This window comes from Fomitopsis serialis, assembly GCF_022376445.1.
Source record: "Fomitopsis serialis strain Sig1Antser10 chromosome Unknown B0H18scaffold_61, whole genome shotgun sequence".
Classification (NCBI taxonomy): domain Eukaryota; kingdom Fungi; phylum Basidiomycota; class Agaricomycetes; order Polyporales; family Fomitopsidaceae; genus Fomitopsis; species Fomitopsis serialis.
The window spans coordinates 111947-123412 of NW_025955021.1; the positions used below are offsets into that span (position 1 = coordinate 111947).

Here is an 11466-nt window from a genome sequence, read left to right on the forward strand (position 1 = left end):
CGCGTTTGAAGCCTTGAGGGGCCGGGCACTCACACACGCTAAGTCTGTCGAGTGGAGATCGATGCGGTCCGATGCAATGTGAGTAAGCCAACGAAGTCGATATCAGAGCCCAGAGCCCCGCACGCTTCAGTCCGGAACCTCGCCATCGCGGATGCTTTTCATTTCGGGTTCGGAGTTGGACTCGGGGGTCGGAGGGAGGGGCCCTACATATATGCGGACTGCAGACGGACGCGGCCCTGGTCCCGCCAAGATGCTGGTCTGAACCATGGTGGTGCATCACAATGCATGGCCGTGACTCGTCCGCCCTTCTGCATCCAGGATGCACAGACCACTTCGATGCGCAGCCGGCCCCGACAAGGGTGCGCGCATGGAAGGCGACTACGTACCTCAGACCGTCTTCGACGAATTATGATCATGATAGTCTCGCATTTCGCTGAGCCTGATTTGCCCTATCACGCTAACTTTGTCCAGGTTCATCGCAAGATGGCAACTATGAACCATGCCGCGGCTGACCAACAATTCGACGACGAGCACAAAGTGCGAGCGATAGCACTGCACCCGGGGCCCGTGTACACGTCCCCTGGCTGAGTACCAACACGAGGCTCCACGCTCATATGCGGATGAACACATGTCAGCTCTTCGATACAATGTAAGGGAGATTGAGCGGCAGATCCTCACCATAAACTGGAAGGTGAGGAAGATTCACAGAAGTCTCCGCAAAATATAGCGAGGGAAGTGACTGGCCCTACCTCACAGATCACCCGCGAGAAGTGAAGCAACTCGAGGGTTCTCGAGCGTGATGGAGCGTGGGCACGGGAACGTTCACCTCATCGTCATATCCACGGTGAGAAGTCAGTACGGGTACAGGATCCGGCGAATCTATATCGCGGTGTCTAGTTGCGGCCGCTTCTCGAGCACGCTGTCCACTATCCCGAACTCGAACGCTTCTTGCGCTGCGCTCGAGGGTCAGCACAACGGATCTCAGATACGTGACATCGACTCGCTCACCCGTCATGAAGTAATCCCTCTCCAATGCCTGCTCTGAGGTTGGTCGAGCCATCGTGTAAGCCTACGCTCTTCACCGTGAAGAGGCGGTGGATAGTACATACCGAAACGCCGTACGCCGTCGTCGACGCTCTCGCCCTCCTTGTTGCAGTGCCGCTGATAGATGCGCGTGAGCTGCTCTCGCACGCGAAGAATCTCTTTCGCGTGGATGGCGATGTCGGACGCCTGACCAGAAGCACCGCCCGAAGGTTCTGTGAACGTATTGTGTCAGAGAACGCGTCCAGTGACCGTTACGCCATAGTGAATACGTACGGTGGATCATGATGGTAGAGTTCGGCAGAGCATGTCGCTTGCCCCTCTCCCCGGCCGCCAGAAGGAGGGAACCCATGGAACATGCCTGGCCGACACAGTACGTGTGTATGGGCGATGAGACGTACTGTAGCCACATGCGGTGTGAATCTAAGATTCCTGCGCTGTTATAAAGAAGTTCACCGCACCTGCATCTATATCTGCATAGATTAGCGAAGCGTACAAAGGGAGGAATGCACTATGCTTACTGTGTCGTAGATGGCCAGTCCTGCGGTGACACTACCGCCTGGAGAGTTAATGTACAAGTGAATCGGTTTTGATGTCTCTTCCGCTTCAAGGAAGAGCAATTGCGCGACGGTCAGCGCAGAGTCGGTATCCCGTATCTATTCATAACATTCAGAGCGGTGTTGGTTGAGAAGGCATATCGGCTCACTGAACCGTACAGCATGATGACGCGCTCTCGCAGTAGTCTTGAGAAAATGTCATAACTACGCTCTCCTCTTCCCTTGAAAGACGTTCTCAGACATCATGCTTCGCCCATTGAATGCCTTGCAGTGCTCACTGTTTGCTCGATGACTATCGGAACCAGATTGGAAGATATGGCAGGCGGCGAGGACCAGTCCGCAATGAGAGGTCTGTGGATGTGTCGCTTTGGTACGTCCAACCGCGGGCTGGCGCGTATGGCGCCGAGCAACGACGATGCTCTGTTCAAAACCCGCGTTGTCGCCATTTTTCTGCCCGCTAGTGCAAGCAAGATGTGGCACTGGCAATGCAGCAAGGCAAGCAGGGCCTTGTCGTCGAAGAGTCTACAGAGGTCCCCGACTCCGACCGGAGGGAGAGGAGGGCTTTGTCGACCATAAGTCGTTCGCAGCCGGCGATGCCGCTCCCTCCGTGGGAAACACGTGACTTACAATTCCCATAAGCGGTATCGCAGCAATGCTCGAGTGTCTTACGAGGCAGCTCGAGGCAGTTGGATCCGACCGCGCATCTGGCTGCGTCTGGACGTCTGGATCTTTGACCACCAAATAACTCCTCCCAAAGGCAAGAGGGCCTCTATTACGTTGGGAGCCCTCGCATGCACTGTAGTGCTTATGTATTATGGTAAGTAAGTTCACCGTGTACTTAGCTCAGACTCGTGGAAGCCCGAGACGCCCGGGCGGCGAAGCCGCCGCGGGCGTGAGGGCTTCCAATTGAGTCTCCATACCATTCCGATGGTACAATATTACAATACACACATAATATACTATGGTGCTGCTGTGGCAGGCTGAGTAGCTGTGTGCCATGCAGGAGTCGGGGATCGGCGCTTGCGCCGCTACGATCGCTGAGCGCTCGCTGCCGGCGCACGCGCGCGCAGTGGCGGCCACGTCCGCGTCCACGTGACTCACGCGTTTCGTCGGGCCCGTCACCGTCTTTCTGGGCAGTTCATCTCGTCCGCCCAGTCCACTGACGACAGCGACGCCCTGCGACACGACATACCGTCACGATAGTCCCGCTGAAGGACACGGAAACGGCACGTACGAACTGTAATCTATCGTGTACATCTCGAGATGGCGTCGCGCTTCCGAACCACAGCCAGGTCGACGGAGACGCCGATGGACTTCGAGTTCACCTCTCGACCAAGCAGCGTCGCGAAGCCTGCATGGGCGTCGGGCGATGATGATCCGAGCACCCCACGAAAACGTGAGTGAGTTTTATCACCTTGGTGGCTCAAGGACCCCGGAGCGTAGTGTAAGCAGCTTCGACCTACCGAGCAGCACTACGCTGTACTCTCAGAGACATCTCGCGCAATACAGCCTACTCTTTGGTCTTTTGGCATCCAGGGCTCATGATGAAATTGATACAGGACCTTTTACAGACGCGAACCCGCCTCCTCCAGCCTTCCCCACACCCTCGCACGCAGGTTCTTTCCCGACCTTCGGGCAGAATAGCCACGTACCATTCTTGTTCAACGAGCCCATCCCACAAACACCACACACGCCCGCATGGACACCACCCCCGAACTTCTCGCCTACCAAAGCCTTCCCTCAGCCCGAGATCCACGATGTGGACATGGCCGACTCAAGCCCGTCTAGGCCAGGGGAGCAATCGCCTCATAAAGGAGACGACAATGAAGGGGAGGGAGAGCGAGCTATGGCTCTGGGCGCCGTACGGCGCGTGTACAGGTCACGACAGAGGGCGAGGGCACGCAGTAGAGCACCACGGGGTAAGAGCCGAGGCTTGGAGCAGGATGAAAGCGACGTGTCGGATGAGAGCGACGATGAAGACCAGCGGGGGTAGTAACGCAGAACACTTCTAACCACTACACACTTAATCTGCCTGGGCCTTCCGCACCACAATCCGACCTGCCCTACGTGCTGCTCGGCTACTTGCAGTTCTTCTTCAACCTATCACTTATCCTGGTCTTCCTCTATCTTCTCGTCCAGTTCATCCTCACGGTGCAACGGGATGTTGAGCAGCGAATTTCAGAGTATTCAATGGGTGCGTCAACGAGTGTATGCAGCCTGGGCTTGTACTGAGGCACCTGCAGAGATCGTACAGGAGATTGCACAGTGCGCCCTGCAGCACAAGTCGAATCTCTGCGCCACAAGTCCGATCCCTGCGATGGCGCATCAATGCTCGGCCTGGGAGACATGCATGAACCGCGACCCATCGAAGGTCGGTCGGGCGCGCGTTGGCGCGGAGCTCATAGCCGAAGTCGTGAATGGATTCGTTGAACCCATAAGTTGGAAGACCCTCGTGCGTGTTTCGTGTGCCTCTGTTGAGAGTGGCTGACGAAATGTATATGCGGCGATGTTGCCAGATATTCACCCTCACCTCACTCGCCTTCCTCACCGTGTTCATCAACGCGCTTCTGTCTCTGTACCGTGCGCGTATCAACCCTGCAACACATCATTCCCCCGCACATCCACCGATGCCGGCCTTCCCCGTTGCACCTCCTGTCGCGTATCCGCAACCACACCACTATTTGTCGCCTCCGCCGGAATGGAGCAAGTCGTGGTCAGCCGCTCAGGACGACGTCCCTCAGACGCCGAGTAGGAGACGTCGCCTGGAAGGTGGCATGGCCAAAAAGATCAGTTAGAAACGCCTTGACATAACGGCGCTCTGGCATTCTATGTAGACGTGGAAGGGGCTTCATGTGGTATCTCCCGATGACACTGTCTTGGTTCCTATTTGCATTAACAATCTCACTTATGGATCAGGCATATACTATCACAGCCATGTGAGTTCTTCGTCAGCCCGTTCCTGGCAGCGTGGTGACACGTCTGTCTCACAGGTTTCTATAGCCATGTATATGCGTATATACATCTACGGGAGTACTGGATTCGTGCGAGGTTTGTCCCGCGATGGCTTCCGCGATGATAACTCAGGTGTTCTGTGGCAAGTGTGTTCCTATCCTCAGCTGAAGGAGGTTCTACTGCGCAGATGTGATGACGACATGTTCAAAGCGACTTATAGCTACAAGGGTGGCTCGGTCAGTGATGCATCAATGGGCCCACCAAGCCACGCCCTTGACAGCCTGGGATGCTTATTCAATTTCACAGAGCTACAAGTGGAGTCTCATACTCACTTCGCGTAACTGCATACCAGTGAAGTGTTTTGTTTCTATCCCGAGGGACGGGTCGAGAACTGCGTCATGCGCCAGTGGTTCGCTGAGGACTTTGCTAATGCAGGCAATGGCAATGGCTACTCCCAGGATGCGTACGCAGCCCAGGAACCAGGGTTCGCGTGAGATCTGCTCGTCAGGCAATACATTCCAACGGCGTGCTACTCGCTCGCCGTGTTACAATGCGTAGGTATCAGTCTTCTCCCAGATGGCATTGGCTACAGCATATTATACTTGGGCTCGGAGTTGAACTTTCGTACAATTGAGTGTCTGCAGTTCAAGGCAATGCAAGTGCATCACTGGGTGAGCACGATTATGCCGAAGTTGGTCCTCCGAAGCTTCCGCATATACTGACTGCGCGCAACGTCTCCACAGTGCTGGATCTCGATCAGAGTAAAGAACACAGATTCTGATACACTGTCGACGTGGCAGGCCTGGGGCGAGTCGCCCAGAAGCTCATGCACAAGTTCGATGCTGACGAACTTGCCCATCGCCGTCAAGTCCTTGTTGTCAATGCCCAGAGATGCGCTGAAGAAACCCGTTTCCTGGTGGACGACACGGTCAGCATGGTCTCGCCTCTTTCCGTAAGGTGACACAGGCATGCTGCGTGCATGGCATGCATTTCACAACACAGGCGTTAAGACGGCTTTCAGGATCTCACGTAGGAATGGCGCTCACAGCATCCGAACGATGGTTGATAGCCGTACGTAGTGTGTCCCATTCCGCATTGCTGCTGTCTTTCACACGTCGTTGTGCCGCACTTCGATGACCATCAGACCACTTGGGGAAACCCGGGGACGCCGTTTTCAGAACCTTCTGGTCAGGTTGCTAGAACTACCAATCTCTCTCCGCCTGTCCGTCACGGAAGCCCGTTGGTAAAGAGACCGGGTGAGACTTTTGCTCTACATCGTTCTTCACGAAGCTCATGCAATGGCACCCTGGCGAAGTCACCGTCCGGTTCCGGAACGCCCAGCGAAGCCCACTTCCTCGGCAGCCGTCAGGATGTTGCATTTCCCGACGTGACAACTGACTTTGGTCCTTGCGGCTTATGCGTCCAGGCTACATGTACAAGGCCCGTGCAAACACTGGAATATGATGTTATCACCAGCTTGCTACTGCTGTGTCTATGCTAAGTCACATATCGTTGTCGACCCAATGCTCATTCGTTCGCGAGGAGTCACAGCGGTGCTTGGGGTTTTCTACAGTACCCGCAAATTCTACAATTGCTTCAACTGCTCTTCCCTAGGCGTCGAAGGTGATATTCGTACAACCTGACTATCTAGTGGTGGAGACAATTAATGTTGGCCGAATGAGACCGAAATGACTGCTCGGTCAGCGTTCGAATCGCTGTTGTCTACCTTCTGATATAGAAGGTCCGTTCCTACGTTTCCCCTCTAAATCTACGATGTTGAGCCTATCGTCCTATAGCGCCTCTCGAACATCAGAGACACCGCAGTCCGTAGGATGCCGTTCACTTATCGCCATAGGTTATCTGGCAACTCCAGAGTTCAGGAGCACCGAACGAGACCATAGAATGCTCGGCAAGCTGACCAATGCCAATGGAGGTTGCTGTCAAGTCGTCGTGGCGCGGTTTGTGCCTTGCCGTCTATGCGTCGTACGCAGGGGTAGTGACGCGGGCCACGCGGCACAGGCTTCCGGACTTTGTGGCCGCGAACGCTCGCCTTCGCACGCTCAATGTCCTCGTGCAGAAGCAGTCAGTTGGAATTTCAGTACCGAGTTGCTGCAGACTTTGATGTACTCTTTCCGGGCCTTGCCATTACAGCGTCGAACTGCCTATGCGCGTACAACAATGATGTTCTGTGATGCTGCTGCTCCTTCCAGTGAGTGTTCAAAACGTTGCAAGTTTGACTCTTCCCTACCTCCATTTGACAGAGCGCTCCGACCCATGTCAGCGTCGTTTGATGTGCCCCGTAGAACGGTCTCCATAACATCGCGACCAGATCGGTATGTCTGGTTCAAGGCCCGCGGGGAGCCCGGGATAGGGCTGGCTAGTTTTGTACCATATGTCAACTTCGTCAAATGCAGTCCGGCATGATGGTGGCTGCCGGCGGTCTACACTGACTGGCACCGACTCCCCCTCATCTCGATATTGTGTCCACCGTCTGGGGCCGCGGGGAGAGCGTTCAGTATTCAATTGTCATCCGAGATGAGTTCAGTCTATTGATGCATGATTGGCGCGAACGTTGTTCAGATTGCGCACGTCCATCTCCAGGAGGAGCTCCGCGGACAGGTGTCGCTGCCAGGAATGACTTTTGTGATCCACATCACATCGCGATCCTGCCGTTCTGTTGACTTTGCTCCGAGGCTCTTCAAGTTCTCGGCGGCGCGCACAGGTTTGGCATGGTTGATCGCTGGGAGCTCGCTACATCGTGCGATGACACTCAAGTATAGATTCGCGCTCGACCGTCCTGTCAAGGTGACCGAGCAGACAGCGGCCCGATGTGTCCCTTGGATTCCTGCGCAGCATCTTGTAAGTACATCATGCGCCTGCTGTCGTGACCTGCCAGGACGCCTCGCAGTTACTCTGTCCGTACAACTAGCGTTTAGATGACGACAACTGAGCCAACAGCTGAGATTGAGATCTCCTGACCGCCGCTGAAACGACGCTGGATAGCCATGTCAGGGCCACTGACATGATGATACGTGCTCGATGCACGTCCCAGTCGGTTGCAAATCTTAGAATGGTATGACCTAGTGCTTTTCAACCCAAATGCAAATGCTTCAGACCGCAGTACGCCTTCGGAAAGGAGCTATTGAACCGATGACCCTCAATGACAGCTCTTCATTTGGCCGGCTTATGACAGGCTATAGCTATTCATTAGGCTATCCCGAACAACTGGGCATGATGCGTATGCCTTCGAACGTTCTTTCATACTCGAAAATTGAATATTGAGCCCTTGGCAGGCACAGCTCACTCTTCAACGTCTCCGAGTCCGAAACTATAGGTCGTTTGACCGCCACTGTCAGCAAGTTCTACATAACATATGACGCTACTCAATGTACGAATGTGTCTTTGGCAAAGGACTCATGACTTAAAGCTTGATGCTGATGCATAGGATGTATGGTCCACCTCGACACACTAGTACTAGGTTCACGCCTCGACGAAACCTGCAGGCTGAGATGGTATAGCATACTCGACAGGCAGTGCCTTAAGGAGACGCAGACGATCTCGTCTTTTGGATAGTGCATGGTCATCTGGAGAACAATCACGCATCACGAAGTAATATATGTACTGTACAACCAATCTCCGGGCAACGAACTATTGGGGCATTGAGTCCAATTTAAGCCTCGCATTTTGAATGTCTGGTTCTACAAAGTTGAACGCGTTGATCATGCGGCTTTACCCTTCGGTCCCTGACCGTAGTAATACCGAATTCTCCCGATTCCCATAAACCAAGCGAGTCTGTCAACGTTGCATTAGCGATGAACTTCGCTACAGATACCAAAGGCCTTACCTTCCCCAAGGAGTACGATCACGAACGAGATGTTCCCATGCGTCATCGAATTCCAAGCCAGCGGATTGTACTTCAGGTCGCCAGGCAGACCAACCCAAGACCAGATCATACTGTTACAAACAGGATGCTTCAGCATCGCAACGGGTACAACGACACTATGCCTCACTGGGTGACCTGCAAATGCGTTACTGGTCAGCTCGACCGGGATAGTACAGCGACACTCACATCCGCAAGGGCCAACGCAGTGAAACTCGCGCCCAAAATACGCTCCTGAGCGGTCGGGTTGTCAGGCAGCGCGTCTCGGACTGCTCTAAACACAAAACTAGAAATCAGGCCAAGCAAGAGGTAGCCTGGTCGTCCCACACGATGTCAGCATTCAGCATTGAATGGTAGGTTAAAAGAATATTCACAGTTCCCTAGCTGCCAAATGGCCATCCTTGTTCGTCCATCTAGGAACCCTGCAGGAGGTGAGGGTGCCGCTGAGGGTATGAGGCCGTGGTGGAACCACTCTGCGCCTGGGAAGAACCAAGCAAGCACAGACGGTAGGATTGTCGACGCTGCAGGATATCTGCGATGAGTCTCGTCATCTATAGTAGTACAGAACCTGTATTCCATGTACCAGGTTCGATGTAGAGATACATGAGCTTGTAGAAGCCCGGCAAGGCAGGGAAGTCGGACATAGTGTCTGTAGGACAGTCGCTTCGCGTAGCAGGATAGTGTCTTGCGTTTCGCAGCCTACACGTCGGGATAGTCGTCCTCAAGCCTGGTCAGTCGCCTGGAGACGCAGCAGCAAGCCAGTTGCAAGGGAGTGTGTGAACGTCCGCCCGAGTGAGCATGAGAAGATCGTGTCGCAGAGCAAGCGCCATGATGACCTTCGCAGTCAGACTCGCATCGAGCGACCGACTTGAAGATGTCCTGCTTCACCCTCTCGCCGGGCCCTGACCCCACCGGCGCAGACAGCCCAGGGTCGTCTATCTTCGACCTACCCACACAGACTGGACGTAATGAGCGGCCTACGCCGACACCGCAAGGAGGTGCAATCGCGTCCGGTGACTGCTTCTGCGATAATACCAGCCAGAGGGAAGCGACACCCTCGTTTCTGGTGATCTCTGGTGGAACAGGGTGCAACTCGATATGTTCGGCCTTTGGGAACGCGTGCTATGTGCTTCCTGTCTCGGACGACGGAGGCTCTTCCAGTGAGATTATACGCGTCTTGGGCGGACCGTCTATCGGTATGCATTGTCGTATATCGTACGCTGCAGGGAGGACTAAGGACTGAGTGCACGAAGGTGATATACGGTCGCGTCTTGTACGCTTGATACCGCCCGCCCCTAGAACATCGTCCCTGGACCGTATCCGTAACCTCCTTGCATACAGATTGTCCGCGGAACGTTCTGAGCGCGAAGCTCGCGAGGAATGGAGGGACATCGTCGAGGGTAGGAGCCCGTTGTGGTCCGGGATACCCAATGACAGGAAGGAGACGATCCGAGGTAGGTACTGCTATCAAGTCGTCCAAGCACATGAATCGCATGCCTGCTAGGCTTCCTGGTGCACTTTGAAGGTGAGGTACTGAAGCGAGCACATAAGAACTTCTCGTTCGTGAATGGGAGGTACGCCAATCTCCACTATACGAGAAGGTCTGATCCAACAAGCACACAGCATCGGTAATTACTTCCTCTCTGCCGCCCAAATCTTCTTCCGCTCTCTTCCCTCGGCCATATTTCTATTCTCCTCCATCACAAACAGCCAGGTGAGTCCACTGAGCCTCGCGCATCTCACTCAATTCTCATTACATCCCAGGCGAACATCATTCCCGTCATCGTCACGAACCACACAGTGACGATCGCCGCAGAACTAGTCAGACCTCCGTCCTCTGCGGTGCACGCCTCACTGACATGACATACTCGTCGTTCTCCCTCCCCTTCTCAAGGAGGACGGCGGCAGGCTCGTCGGACAGTGCGAGATATCCCACCCAGTGGCACGTCCACCGAGCATCAGCGTCCTCGGCGCGGAAGAGCACGATGCGGACCCGTTGTCCCCGGTAGACGGCCTGGATGGTGTGGTCTCGCCGAAGGGGAACGTGATGTTCCAGGCACACGATAAGTCGGACTACCAGCCGCTTGGCGCAAGGATATCAAGTGAGTGTTTGCATCTCCCACCGGCGAGGAGAAACGGCCAGACGGGTGATAGGGCTGTACTACATCAACGCGTATGGGAGCGAGATACACCCGTCGCCCAACCCTGACTACATCACAAACATGTCGCTGAATGATGTTTTGGTGTACTCTTGCGGGTCGTTGTGGACGAGGTGCGTTTCACCCGCTGGTGCCAACTCGGTGATTTGCACTGACACACGCCGCCCGATACTCAGTATCATCCCTTGCCTTGCCTTGAGAGGCGTAGCGAGCGCCATCGCGCGCTCACGGTCTCTCCGTGCCAAGGTCCTCCTGCGTAAGCTCCATTTGCCGGACATCTGTATCACCCCCTTTCTAACGCGCATCCTTCAGTAAACTCGAAGAACGACCGAGAGACGGACGGCTACACAGCCGTGGATTACGTCAAGTACACCTTGCCACTCGCAAATATGGAACCGCCTTGTCTGACCCTCGCTTCTCCAGGACGATCGCGCGTACGCTGAACGAATCTCATCACTCTCCCTCCTATGGCGGCCTGGGCAGGGCCGACACTACTTACCCCGTCTCTGCGTTTATCACGCACATCGTCTACCTCCAGGGTACCACCGTCGAGGTGGACGAGGCACAAATCACCGTACGTGATGGCCTACTCATTGTGTAACCAGAGTACTGACTCGAGACGGCTCGCAACCAGGCTCTGGGCGTGCAGTGCATCCGGGTGAAGGGTACGCTGGACGATAAGTCCGACACCCCTCTCTTCGACGCGGATTGTGTTCGTTTTGCCATGCATCGCATCATAGTAGAGACGTCACTTCGCGACTGAACGTGTGCATCCCGGCGCAATTGGACCGTGTCCATTACCTTATAATCTGTCTCTCCGCTTCCTTCATGTGACAGACACAACATATCTAGCCTATGTAGAAGATACAATTGCAGA

General features: G+C 54.8%; 4 protein-coding genes across 4 annotated transcripts; 2 read left to right on the top strand and 2 right to left on the bottom strand.

Annotated features, from left to right (window-relative positions):
* Nucleotides 1-879: 879 nt before the first annotated feature.
* Nucleotides 880-2044, bottom strand: B0H18DRAFT_880291 (Clp protease-domain-containing protein; the record flags this gene model as incomplete). The annotated part of the gene is made up of 7 exons (XM_048040753.1): nucleotides 880-953; nucleotides 1009-1036; nucleotides 1123-1256; nucleotides 1318-1441; nucleotides 1554-1697; nucleotides 1748-1819; nucleotides 1877-2044. The coding sequence occupies 7 exons, from the start codon at nucleotides 2042-2044 to the stop codon at nucleotides 880-882; spliced, it is 744 nt and encodes a 247-aa protein (XP_047890722.1).
* An 862-nt stretch (nucleotides 2045-2906) lies between these two features.
* B0H18DRAFT_1189272 (Di-sulfide bridge nucleocytoplasmic transport domain-containing protein) lies at nucleotides 2907-4497 on the top strand (the record flags this gene model as incomplete). The annotated part of the gene is made up of 5 exons (XM_048036031.1): nucleotides 2907-2994; nucleotides 3158-3554; nucleotides 3578-3792; nucleotides 3842-4050; nucleotides 4115-4497. The coding sequence occupies 5 exons, from the start codon at nucleotides 2907-2909 to the stop codon at nucleotides 4391-4393; spliced, it is 1188 nt and encodes a 395-aa protein (XP_047890723.1). The 3' UTR covers nucleotides 4394-4497.
* Nucleotides 4498-7901: 3404 nt separating this feature from the next.
* On the bottom strand, nucleotides 7902-9267 carry B0H18DRAFT_566255 (uncharacterized protein). The gene is made up of 6 exons (XM_048038620.1): nucleotides 9014-9267; nucleotides 8805-8951; nucleotides 8620-8744; nucleotides 8561-8568; nucleotides 8395-8504; nucleotides 7902-8342 (listed from the first exon to the last, which is right to left on the bottom strand). Exons 1-6 carry the CDS (start codon nucleotides 9072-9074, stop codon nucleotides 8221-8223), a joined length of 573 nt encoding a protein of 190 aa, XP_047890724.1. The 5' UTR covers nucleotides 9075-9267; the 3' UTR covers nucleotides 7902-8220.
* Nucleotides 9268-9273: 6 nt separating this feature from the next.
* On the top strand, nucleotides 9274-11458 carry B0H18DRAFT_1021550 (UPF0052-domain-containing protein). Its single transcript, XM_048029541.1, has 11 exons — nucleotides 9274-9626; nucleotides 9684-9884; nucleotides 9935-10004; nucleotides 10054-10144; nucleotides 10195-10251; nucleotides 10325-10532; nucleotides 10585-10702; nucleotides 10766-10845; nucleotides 10902-10956; nucleotides 11013-11163; nucleotides 11224-11458. The coding sequence occupies exons 1-11, from the start codon at nucleotides 9305-9307 to the stop codon at nucleotides 11350-11352; spliced, it is 1482 nt and encodes a 493-aa protein (XP_047890725.1). The 5' UTR covers nucleotides 9274-9304; the 3' UTR covers nucleotides 11353-11458.
* The last annotated feature ends 8 nt before the right edge of the window (nucleotides 11459-11466 follow it).